Raw genomic sequence first — 12187 nt, 5'->3', positions numbered from 1 at the left:
TTTGTCGGAGTCCAATGTACACTGTTGTTACACACTGTTTTACAGTTCGATAGACATGCCTGCGTTTCAATGGAGGATCTCTGCGGTTGAGCTGATTAGCAGGTCAAAAGGTGTAGCCCACACCTGCCAAATGGGGAGGCGTGGACTAAGGCAGCGCCATCATGGGCTCGTCAATCTCCACTTCCTCCTCCTCGCCTCTCTTGTTCATGTGCTGCCACTCATCCATTCTGCAACTGCAACAGTAATCCCTGCTTCTCCTTCTAATCTACCTTATCAGAGAAGACTTAGTCCCCCTATGTGGCTTTTTTAAAGGAAGACGCATGGAGGAGCTTTGTATAGTCGAAGATAGTAACTCGGTGGTGGAGCTACAACTAATCCGACAACACTGTACACAAGGCAAGAGGACACTGTTATTTCCAGAAAGGAGCCTGGCGATAGCCAAGCCAATTATCTGTGTCTGCCATTCACTCTTGGCCAAAGCACACCAGGCTTGTAGGGTCTGGATTAACCCTGGGTTACCCCACAACAGGTGTCAGCTCTTCTGATTGTATACAATCTGAATCGGTGATGCTGATTTAAATGAGTTTTGCCTGTAGTTGTACTGTACATCATGCAGAGAAGGATGGTTGCCAGAAGAGACATCTATTTCTTTAAAAAAAAAATGTTGTTCCCTGAGACAGTTCAGAAAAAGCCTTTCAACCATGTGGAGTAAGTTTGGGTGAAGAACTAAACAGTACATTTATTATAATGAAGTGATGTCAGTACTTAGTGGTGGGTTTTGTGTTCTGGCAGTAGTTTTGAAAAAGATGCCTACGTTATTAATCAGCGCTATCGCCGTCACAATTATCTTCACATTGCTAGTGACATACAATATATGGGAAATAAATTATGTGTTGAACACTAGTTGAGAGCTCACAAAACCTAAAAACTCTGTATAAAAGAAGATTTTTAAGCCTTTTTGATTGTCCTCAGTCTCCTTGTTAGAAGTCCGTAACTGATGTCCCTCAGCACAGCGTCCACTGTCTGTATGTGTCTCTGCTGCTGCTAGCCCGTCCTCTCCAGCCGCAAAGCTGCAGCAGCTGCAGTGCTCCCCTGGTGACCCTCTGGCATGTCCACCTGCCCTGCTGAGCCATCCTCCCCACTCCATACCATCAGACAGAGCTGGACCACGACATGCAAACATCGCTCAACCTCCAACCGACAAAACCTGAACGATCAGACAATACCAGCTAACGACGACAAAACCTGAACGATCAGACAATACCAGCTAACGACGACAAAACCTGAACGATCAGACAATACCAGCTAACGACGACAAAACCTGAACGATCAGACAATACCAGCTAACGACGATATGTCTTCACCATCGTGTCCTACATGCTACCTGTGCACTTGACCAGTCAAGGCTGCTCACCTGAAACACAACTTGTTATTCTGATTTATAAGGCCACCCATGCTATTAGCATCCACATGTCTCTGTACCTGTGTAGTTTGTAAATATACAACAAACTGGGCAACAACATGCACTATACTGAAGCAGCACATTCCCTCTCCCTGCTAACTCCCTCTAACATCAACTTCATGATTTACACTTTAACACATTAATGGCTCGGTTAATGCCAATGGTTTTTGGCATAGCTCCAAATGTGTGGAACACAACTACATTAGAAGAGTCTCAGACTTCACTTCAGTCAAAACAGGTGTTATCCTGATATGCATATTTCTGGCCTTGCCTCTAAAATTCACCCCCTTCTCTGCCCTGATTAGCAAGGAGTGTCTTTTACTTTTAATGATATGTTTATCAGAGGTATATTTACATATGCCTATGTAGGTGAATGTGTTAGGTCTAAACAATAAAGCTCAGGGTTCAGAGTTCCCTAAGATCCCTATCACTGCCCAGTAAGGTCCCAAACCAATATCTCCGTGGCGGGAGTCCAGCACGTAACAGATGGCCATCGTGTGCTCAGTGGTGGCAAAGAGGGAGCAACAGGAAAGTGGGTCAGGATCAGGCAGAGTGCGGCCAGACACAACTGGACAGCACGCATAAACACACACCACACAGACACACACACGCTACACACACACACACACACACATATACACACACACTCCCTTCATCAGCTAAACTGCTTGATCTTTTCAATGCCAACTGTGTGCTCTTTAAATAAATATTTGCGGGAGAGCCGTTTTGGGTACTACTATGTTCCTTCTGTGTCATTTCAAAACAAGCTAGTGTTGCCTAGATAGATAGATAGATAGATCTATCTTTCTGCACGTTTTAAAAAAAGGGGAACCTTCAAATAAATTATTTTAAATTATTAATTAATTATTAAATTATTAAATTTCACCAGATTAACGTTAAAGCAAATTATGTAATTCCCCAACCAAACCAGACGTATTATAATTGCATTTAGAAAAGCATCCGGACCCCTACCACACATATGATTTCTATAATGCCATTCCTATATGGCGAAAGACCAACTGAGAAGTTACAAATGTGTCCACGGGTCCACTATTTGAAAAAGCACTAATTCTGACAGAAGCAATGAAGCCAAATGAAGAAGTGCCCCTGTCCGTGCCCCACCTGTGGCCAAATCTCATCTACTATAGGCGCTGCAATTACAAGTGGGTGATCAGTTTTATTCCTCAAAACTTTAATCCAAGTGAAAAGGGAAGAAAGTAAAATACTGTAAAATCATGTTCTGTTGATTGTTACATTATATTTTATTAATTTGATTAATGATTTAATTAATGATTATTAGATTATTATTTACCCTTCTTCTATATGCTGCAGCTGCCAAAGACTTAAAGAACTGGTGGATGGGACTATGATTTCTTCACTCGTACCGTTTTGTTATGTACAATGAACTATAGATACACAAAGCTGTATCTATACACACAAGCTAGTCATAACGGATATGATAGCCTACAGACAATCGACCAACATTCACATGGCCTTTCCTATTTAGGTCTATTTGGTCACATCTGACTCGCGAGGGTCATACCTCCATATCAGAAAAAAAATATATTCTGTGGATGACTGCATAATAAATACCTCCGTTGTTCACACTGTCACAGTTTGAAGTTTGTGTTTTGCTTTTGGGACTTTTAGTTTGTGTTCCCTTTACCTCCTGTAGCCTTTGTACTTCCTGTTTCCATGTGTCTTTAGGGGGATTCTACTTCATGTAGCCGCCTGCTTAACATGATTATTTCTAAGATTCTGATGCGTTTTCAAACCGGAATTGTGCGTGTCATGGTTAAAAACATGTCAGAATCTCAGAAATAATCACGTTATGGAGCCAGCTTAAGACCCGAGCATGTGTATTTTTATAAACGAAGACATTTCCCTACGTTTGAGCCTTTCATTTAGACGCAAACGGAGAATTCGCCCCGTAAAACGGGTATCCAAAAAAACTCTGGCCAAAGTGATTTTTTTGGAAAACTTTGTTTATGCGTTTGGTTGTAAACTGTGGTAAACGGAGTTTTGGGCAGCCAACGTCACAGTATGCGACAGAAGTACACCAAATGTGCGACCAATGTTTACATTTACATGTTCTCAAGTGCGACTTTTCAGGGTTCTGATTGGTTAATGTGAGCTTGAGCTTATCGTTAGACTGCCACTGTGGTTTGGCGTGCTCATGACAGCATGTATGTACACGGGTTCGTGTAAACACATTTAAAAAAAAAACGGTCTCGTGTAAATGCAGTTTTATTTGCAAAAGTAGATGGCCAGATATTCGTTTAGGAAAATACCCTGCTTCGTGTATACGTAGTCTAAGACTGCTGCAGGTGGCTACTGAAGTCGAATTGCCCTTTTGTTCCCTGTCTCTTGTCTCCGCCCCTCACCTGAGTCTTATTAAGTTATTAGTCTGATTAGTGCCTTGTTCCATGTTCACCTGTGTCCCCTTGGTTTTGCCCTATCGTTTGTGTCCTTTGATTAACTTCCTGTCAAATTCAAATTCAAAGGAGCTTTATTAGCATGGCTGTTTGGATACAGTGTTGCCAAAGCCAGTGTTACAGATAACACAGTAGAATAACAAAAGAAAGAAAATAGATATACAGCAATGCGGGTATAACATGTGAACATAGAATAAATAATAGCATATGAGTGCGTGTGTTCGTGCGTGTGTAGGTCTGTACACATATATACATGTACACACATATACATACATACAAACACATCTGTGCACAGGAACATGTATGTGTCTGTTAACACAGAGACAGGTTTTTTTTAACATACGTAAATAGCAAGAGTAATAATAGGATGGTGTGTGTGTGTGTGTGTGCATGTGTTTGTGTGTGTGTGTGTGATGTGTATGTACATGTTTCAGATCAAGTCCCTCAGATCCTCACATTTTAAAATAAATTGTGCTGCTAGGGCAGCAGAGGGCCCTTCGCCAAGGAGTATGGTCATTTATTCATTATTGTCCCAGTCTTGAAAATGTGGGATATCTCTTGGGGAAGAAAGCCTGTCTAATGTTTTCATATTTTTCACAGTGTAGAAAGAAGTGCTCCTCTGTCTCAACCATCTCTGCCTGGCAGTGACCACATATTCTTTGTTCTCTTGGAAGCCAGGTTTTCCTGCCTGTTTCTACTGCTAGATTGTGGTCACTGAGCCTGTACTTGGTCAGGGGTTGCCTCTGCTTTGTATCTCTGACAGAGATGAGATACTCTGCCAATTCATATTCTCTTTTTAGGGTCAGATAGCAATTCATTCTACTTTGGGTGGTAATTTGGTTTGTCCAATGTTCTAAATATTCTTCTTTTGCTTGATTCATTATTTCGTTGACTCTAATTGAAGTCCCTGTCTGTTCCTTGCTTTGTCATTGTGTGTGTTGTCATGGTTGTTTCATTGTGTTTTTCTTGAGTAAAATCGATTTGAGTTTAACCGAGTCTTGTCCTGCATTTGGGTCCGAACCTTACCTGCAACCCTGACACACAGAGATTACATTTGGGTCCGAACCTTACCTGCAACCCTGACACACAGAGGTTACATTTGGGTCCGAACCTTACCTGCAAACACACTGAGGTTTCATTTGGGTCCGAACCTTACCTGCAACCCTGACACACAGAGGTTACATTTGGGTCCGAACCTTACCTGCAACCCTGACACACAGAGGTTACATTTGGGTCCGAACCTTACCTGCAACCCTGACACACAGAGGTTACATTTGGGTCCGAACCTTACCTGCAAATACACAGAGGTTTCATTTGGGTCCGAACCTTACCTGCAACCCTGACACACAGAGGTTACATTTGGGTCCGAACCTTACCTGCAACCCTGACACACAGAGGCTACATTTGGGTCCGAACCTTACCTGCAACCCTGACACACAGAGGTTACATTTGGGTCCGAACCTTACCTGCAACCCTGACACACAGAGGTTACATTTTTTGAGTCTAATGCAGAGAAAATAGGAGAACTATAGACCTTAAGACTCCTGGCTTAAACAGCCAGCCAGATAGATTTAGAATTTCATTTAAACATCAATGATGTGTGACTGACGTATCGGTTCCACCAAGAAATGGAAGATGACTTTTCGCTGCAGAAGCCTTCACTGCACCTCCACGGCCTTCCGTAGTTTACTCCAGACCTCGCATAAACAAGCAGCCTTTAGCAGGCCACAACAGAGACAGGGGCAAATCTGCATAGCTCAACTGCTTTAGTGTTGGATGTTCAGTGAAAACAGACAGCACAAGTAGTCATCACAAAAAAGATTGAGCAGAAATCTTAGGCCCTAATTTAAATGACAGGGAAAATGGGAAGTCTGGCAGAGAAACAAATTATCTAAAGCTAATTTAATAACTTGGCAAAAGCATTTTGCTAATTTGATACCACGATGAGCATGATCCTGAGCCCAAACATGGGTGGGCCACCACCCACCATTCAAAATAAGGCCCATAATATTAGTCTGTTTTTCAAGAAATAATACTAACCGAATATCAGTGACAGTTGTTGAATATTAACCAAAAAAAAAAAAAAACATGCATCCTCTTTTATCCGATTGATGCTAACATACTGTACATGGGACTGGGTGAGCAAGAGATGCAACATACTGTACCATCTCTATAACATGAACATATTGCTTTGGCATTAGCCATTTGGGATTACATATCTGTGTAGAACTTAATGCGCGTTTTGAGTAACTACATTTTCACAGCTGATCTGCATCCATTCGGCAGAGCATTCATTTGTGGTGATAATCTCCTCTCTAAAATATGGATTTGTAGTGCGAAAATCTTCTAAAGCTCTCTAAAAGGAGAATGTTACACACACGCACACAGACACACACACAGAGAGACAGAGACACAGAGAGAGAGAGAGAGCGAGAGAGAGAGAGAGAGAGAGATGCATATAAACACAAAATGCACATGCCACAGTAACTGTAGGCTCTCTTGCAAATTAACAAAATAATTTCCAAATAATTTGTATAATTCATAATTTTATGGAATGTCTGACACTAACTTATTGTTATGTTAGAGGCTACTCACAAAATTCATGAATAATAGTAATAGGGTAGATAGATAAACATCATATCAAACAATAAAAGTAGACCCTGCGATTTCAACAAAATCGAATTTTGTTGAAATCGCATCAAATTTTGTTTCCTTTCCTAGTGTGACCTCCAGGGACTTTAAAGTCACATGTATTCTAACATCAGCATCTTACTGGGATTGCTAAAGGCACTCTTTTGGCTGTAATCTACTAGTGATTGCTGGAGAGGCACTTTAGACTCCTTCTATAGAGGATAATAAATAGTCAGGAGCAGAGAGATGCAGTCGGTCCAGATGCAGATCTGAGAGAACTAGAGAGGCAGCTGCTGCTCCTGCTAACCCAAACACAGAGACACTGGGGAAATCACTGTCACGCCACAACAGGGCATCGATAAGCGGGTGTAGTATTACACATAGAAAAAAGGCCATCTTCTGTTTACTCTGTGTAATATGCACGGGACACATACCCACTCAAACTATAAGTGGAGGAAATCTGTGCAGGTGCAGTGGATTTCAAATGGATGCAAGAAATCCCAGCAGCACATCTGTGAGGTCCTGTGCAACCGGCGAAATATGATACAACTATAGTTCCATCATGGTGCAAAATATTCCTTCCACATATGAATTAGAATGAGAGGCAGGGACTACAAGCTAACAACAATGAATCTGATTGTCATGACATATAAAAAACAATATTCATCTAATGTACTAAGTCATGAGATAATCATTGAAGTATGGGCAATGTTTAACTGTTTAAACCAGCAGAGAGAGATGATGACAACACAGAAGAAAAGTCATCTGGTAAAAGAAAATGCAGACGTATTTAGACAAGCTACACTAAACCCACTCACTGAATTAAATAAAATAAATTAAATACAAGGACAAGGCTTAAATAGTTGCTTTTGCTTATCACTCTCACTGATTGCTTCAATTTCCAACAAAAAAGCAATCTAACACACCAGATGTTTGGGAATGGCATTTTCACTCAATCTAAGGCAAGACTTTAGCAGGCTTTAGAGTACCGTCTGCAAGACAGGCTAGCCTTGAAGTTTTCTTGCATTGAGTTAAGAATTAAGTTAGATGACAATATCTTGACTAGGTGACGAAACAATATGCATTGATTACGCCAAAGAAAGGGAACAGACTTTTTGCCAAATATATTTTACCAGACTCATGGAGCCGAATCGATTAAATGGATATTACCAGCAGCCTGGGTGTAAAAACATGGCTGTGTTGTTGAGATGTTTAAACCCTTGATGCGCGTTTAAAATTGATCTGGAGTTTAATATGGGGACAAGATCTACTCTCAGCTGAGGGCTAATCCTACTTAAGGAGATAGATAACTTCACCATGAAAGATTATACAAAAACAGGTCTACCTGAAATGATGACAGCCGAAAAGTACATGAAGGTTTTGACCACCATCATAGTCTTGCTTCTGGCGCGATATGTTCACGAGAAGAAAATGTCCCTTGTGAGAAAAAGATTAAACCTAGTTTACAGATAATAGTCCATTGTTTCCTCTCATTTGGGAGAGAAAGAAACCAGTGGGATTTGCCGATGTTTAAAGTTCAGTGTCTCCCCAGGCTTATGGCACATTCAGGCGCGCAGTCCAATGGTGTCTCCGCGGTCATCATATTGCGCGCATAGGAGCCTGCGATGCTGCTTCACGCGTCGTATGAACTTTCCTCTACAACCCAGACGCGGGATCGAACAGAAATCAGCTTAAGACACTCACGATTACAGCAGTGACGCAACCTATAGGATGCTGTGGCGATGTCTCCATGATGGCAAATCCGCTGGGTGTAGATTAGCAGCAATTAATTGTCTTGTTGAGGGTGTAGCATTGCGCGCTTGGCGTTTGGCTGCTTTTATACATCACGGAACTGGTCCATCGGTTTAACTGTCACATTCGAGCATTTCTGGCCGTAACCACCCTACTCGTTCACCTATTCAGTCTGCAGGAGGAGCTACTCCCTGTGTCTGCGGTGTTAACCCAAGTAACTGCAGTGTGGTAGCTCTGAAGCTATTATGACTGAGAGACAGCCATTTAAATGTAACGGAGATATACAGTGATTCATGGTTGATTTGGTTCTCAAAGCCATGTCAGATTTGATCAAAATCCAGGCACACCTGTATGTCAAATACGATGGTAAAATGTGAGGTCACTTAAAAAGAACAGTAATTCAATACAGTATGTTTGAGATTCACAACATCCACATCTAAATTACTATTTACTTATGCACTATCAATGCACTGGAACAACACGCGTTGCGTTTTAACCCCTTTTGGCTGCAATGACTGGGTTGGTAGTCACGTCTGACGCCAGATTTATAGAATGCTTATAGCTCCACCTTGTGGTCACACAAATAACACAAAGGCATCCATTAAGCTCATTTGCACTCATGAATTTTGCGTTAAACTTTTATTTAGTTTTAACGTACTGAAACGTATGTCTTCAAAAGCTTGCAAAATCAACACACAATATCACTTCACTATGTTGCCATTGTTTGCAGTGCATTTGGAACCAAATATAATGCTTCTTTAAGAAGCTTGCTGTTTCGGATACACAATAGCCTACTCTGAATACAATTCTGCCCACTTTTCTATAGGCTCCTTGTGAGTGGTCCAACAGTTTGCAAATGTTGTTACACCATAAATACTTAAACGTCTCACAACAGTAGAAAAGATCTTAAGTACTTCAAACAGAAGATATGCACAAAATAGACACATTCATATGCCAAATAAATATAGTGTGCATTATGCATTAATATTAGATCATCCTTTCCCAATGTCAGAACAGTTTAGCATACACAAGAAGGTGAGAGTGACTTGGAGCCAGTGACATGCCAGCGCATCAGTGTATGTTCAGTGACAAGATAACAAGCAACAGCACTGTTTTGAAGCATGCTTAGGTGATCTGGCACTGTTGTCGTTTTCAAATGATTTTTCAGATGATCATATTAAGGACACAGAAACACTTGTCATTCCAGCTGCCTAGGCTAGGCTATGCACTATGCAGCTCTGTGGTCTGGCTTGGATCACCCAATGGAAATGTAAAAAAATATATAAAATAAAACTAGACTACATTTCCGGCGGGAATTGCGAAATTGCCCTGGTCCGGAATTGCCCTGGTCCGGTCACCAACGTGAGCAGACAGTGGCATACGCCAGTGGTTTTCAAAGTGGGGGCCGGGGCCCCCTGGGGGGCAGCGAAGGGGTGCCAGGGGGGCCTCAGCAAGTTGGAAGGAAAAATAAAAGCAACAAATAAATACATTTGAAAAATTCAAAATATACTAGTATGAGGGTTGTTTATACAATGCCATTATAATAATTTGTCGCATATCTGAACATTATATTTTCCATCAATAGTAGAGTGATAGCTCTCATATAGCAGAAAGCCCCAAAATGCAATTTTTACACACTGCATGCTCCATCGCGAAGTGCTTGTGGCTAAAATAATTATTAGGATTAGCTTTATGTATTTTTAGATTTGCCGTAGTATTGTCGATGGGTTTAATAACACATCAAGAGGGTCCTTGGCCAGAACCTTGTGGTATTTGGGGGGCCTTGTCGTGGAAAAGTTTGGGAACCCCTGGCATACGCTATGCTGAACCTGGCTTGATCCAGGCATTGTAACAGTGACTTTCAGTGTTGGAGCAGTGGCAATATCTCAAAAGCTCTAGGAGAGGGCTATTCAACTATTGGCTTGCGGGTTGAATGCGGTTCGTTAGATTTGACCTTTGGCCTGCCTTCGAATTTAGCTTCTATGACTGAGATCAAATCAATGAAATAAAATGACAGCAGTGATTGGCTGCAAAAATAAATAATGTCACGCGTCTTGCGCCTCTCAAACTGGGCTATCAGGTAACCTACAGAAGAATTGAAATTATGAAATATGACCAAGGCATTAAAAACCTGCTTGTTTGTCAGGATACTTTTTCACTAATTTATTTTAAAAAATATGAGCTATGAGTGTGAATGTTATATATTCCATCCGACAAATTATGTTTTACTGGTTTATTTGACAAATAATCTATATGGATTTGCTCTATAAAGACCTTACGTCTGTTTGGGATTGTTTTGTGAGCCTGGGGTTGTTTTGAGAGCCTATTGATGTAGCCTATCTTAGATGTATCTCATAATAAAAAGGAATACTTCATATTACTCTAAACCACCGTCTGTAAATGAACTGTATACTACTGTCTACATTGCACTATATTTCTTGACCTGTCTCTGTATATTTCATCACCTTTCTATACTTTGCCTCACATTGCAACACAGCTCAGATCTTTGGTTGTTATGAAGGCCAATCGTTCTAAATGGAAGGTTGCTATGGCCAAAGGCCAGTTCTATCTCTGCCGTTGTCAAGCGGGCATATCGTAGAATTCTGATTAACCTTATCTTATTTGAAACATCTCTATTTTACTTAGCCCACTTCCATACAGTGGGTCCCATTAAGAAGTGGCCACTTCATTCGCGCTTACCGTGATTCACACAGCAGCATTATTAAATTAATCTGTCACCATTATATGCCTACGTTTGCAAAGAAAACATTTTAATTTGATTCACATGAAATGTTACATTTAATGTACATGTTGACAATGAGTAGGCTAGTTTTGGTTGTTGGTCACCACCAACAATTATTCATTATTGCATCCCTTAGTAATGCCAGAGCCCGTCTACGGAGAGCCTTGCCACTCCGTATTAAGTCCCATTGTACCGAATTTTGGATGCATTTCCACCAGAGTTCCACTGGGGGCGATCGCCATGAGTGCAGAATGAATGGGAGTCAATAGAGCTAGACGGCTAAATGTGTCTCTTTCACCTGATTGTCGTTGACAAATCTCAGATTTGATTGTAGTTTGTATAACTTCAACATGGGTTATAGGTCAAAAGTTGAATGAACGAGTACTTATGTCCTTTTGATTTCTTACAGGTTGGGTCGTTGTTGCACATAACACGCTAGCATTGTGCTAATGAATGACGTCATTGACACATGTTGAAGGCTTTTTTGAACAATTAAGTGACTTTAAATAATATAATACTTAACCAAGTGTATTTTCTTTGCCTCTCCGTTCGAATACAATACTCAAATTACTTGAAAAAAAATTATATCCCGAGAAAAGTGGATTTTGAGGGGTACAGCTCCATAGACCTCCATGCATTCTGCACTCGTGGACGAGCGCCCTCATGTGGAACCACAGGAGGAACTGCAACCAGTTCAGAAACCGGAAGTTTTCCGAGAGTGGCAGTTCTCCCCTTATTAGACATTCTCTGGTTATGCCTACAATGAAGTTCCCTCGCGATTGGAAGCTCCTGTAGACAATAGACGCATTTCAAAACATCGCGTTAGGAGTCCTCGCCACTTCTTTTAAGCTGTCACAGACTTAGGTGCTACTTTTAGGGCTAAAGTGCTAAATAGCAGTCCTAAAGTTACAAGTGACGAAGTTACGAGTGCAAGCATCTCATATCAAATGACCATGGCATTACGCTAAACCATGGCATTACGCTAACATAAATCCCAATTAGAAACATGTATCTCCTCCCTATAGCTAGCCACACAAGAAATTAATGATACTAAATCTCTGCTTAGCATGCTTCTCCGCTTAGCATTCTAATAACAGAAGGGGCACATTTATGTTGACCACTACAACATGACTCATTATGTCTGTAACTCTAGAAAACACTTAC

At 41.1% G+C, this 12187-nt stretch overlaps 1 protein-coding gene across 1 annotated transcript in view; it reads right to left on the bottom strand.

Moving 5' to 3' along the window:
* The window catches only part of nectin1a (nectin cell adhesion molecule 1a), a 28246-nt gene extending 19473 nt beyond the window's left edge, over positions 1-8773 (bottom strand). The window contains 1 exon segment of the mRNA XM_048269761.1: positions 7874-8773. Within this exon segment, the coding sequence (XP_048125718.1) occupies positions 7874-7922 (49 nt within the window). The 5' untranslated portion in view covers positions 7923-8773.
* Between the last annotated feature and the right edge of the window lie 3414 nt (positions 8774-12187).

This window comes from Alosa alosa, chromosome 2 (genome assembly GCF_017589495.1).
Source record: "Alosa alosa isolate M-15738 ecotype Scorff River chromosome 2, AALO_Geno_1.1, whole genome shotgun sequence".
Taxonomy (NCBI): domain Eukaryota; kingdom Metazoa; phylum Chordata; class Actinopteri; order Clupeiformes; family Clupeidae; genus Alosa; species Alosa alosa.
This window is presented reverse-complemented; position numbering and strand designations above follow the sequence as displayed.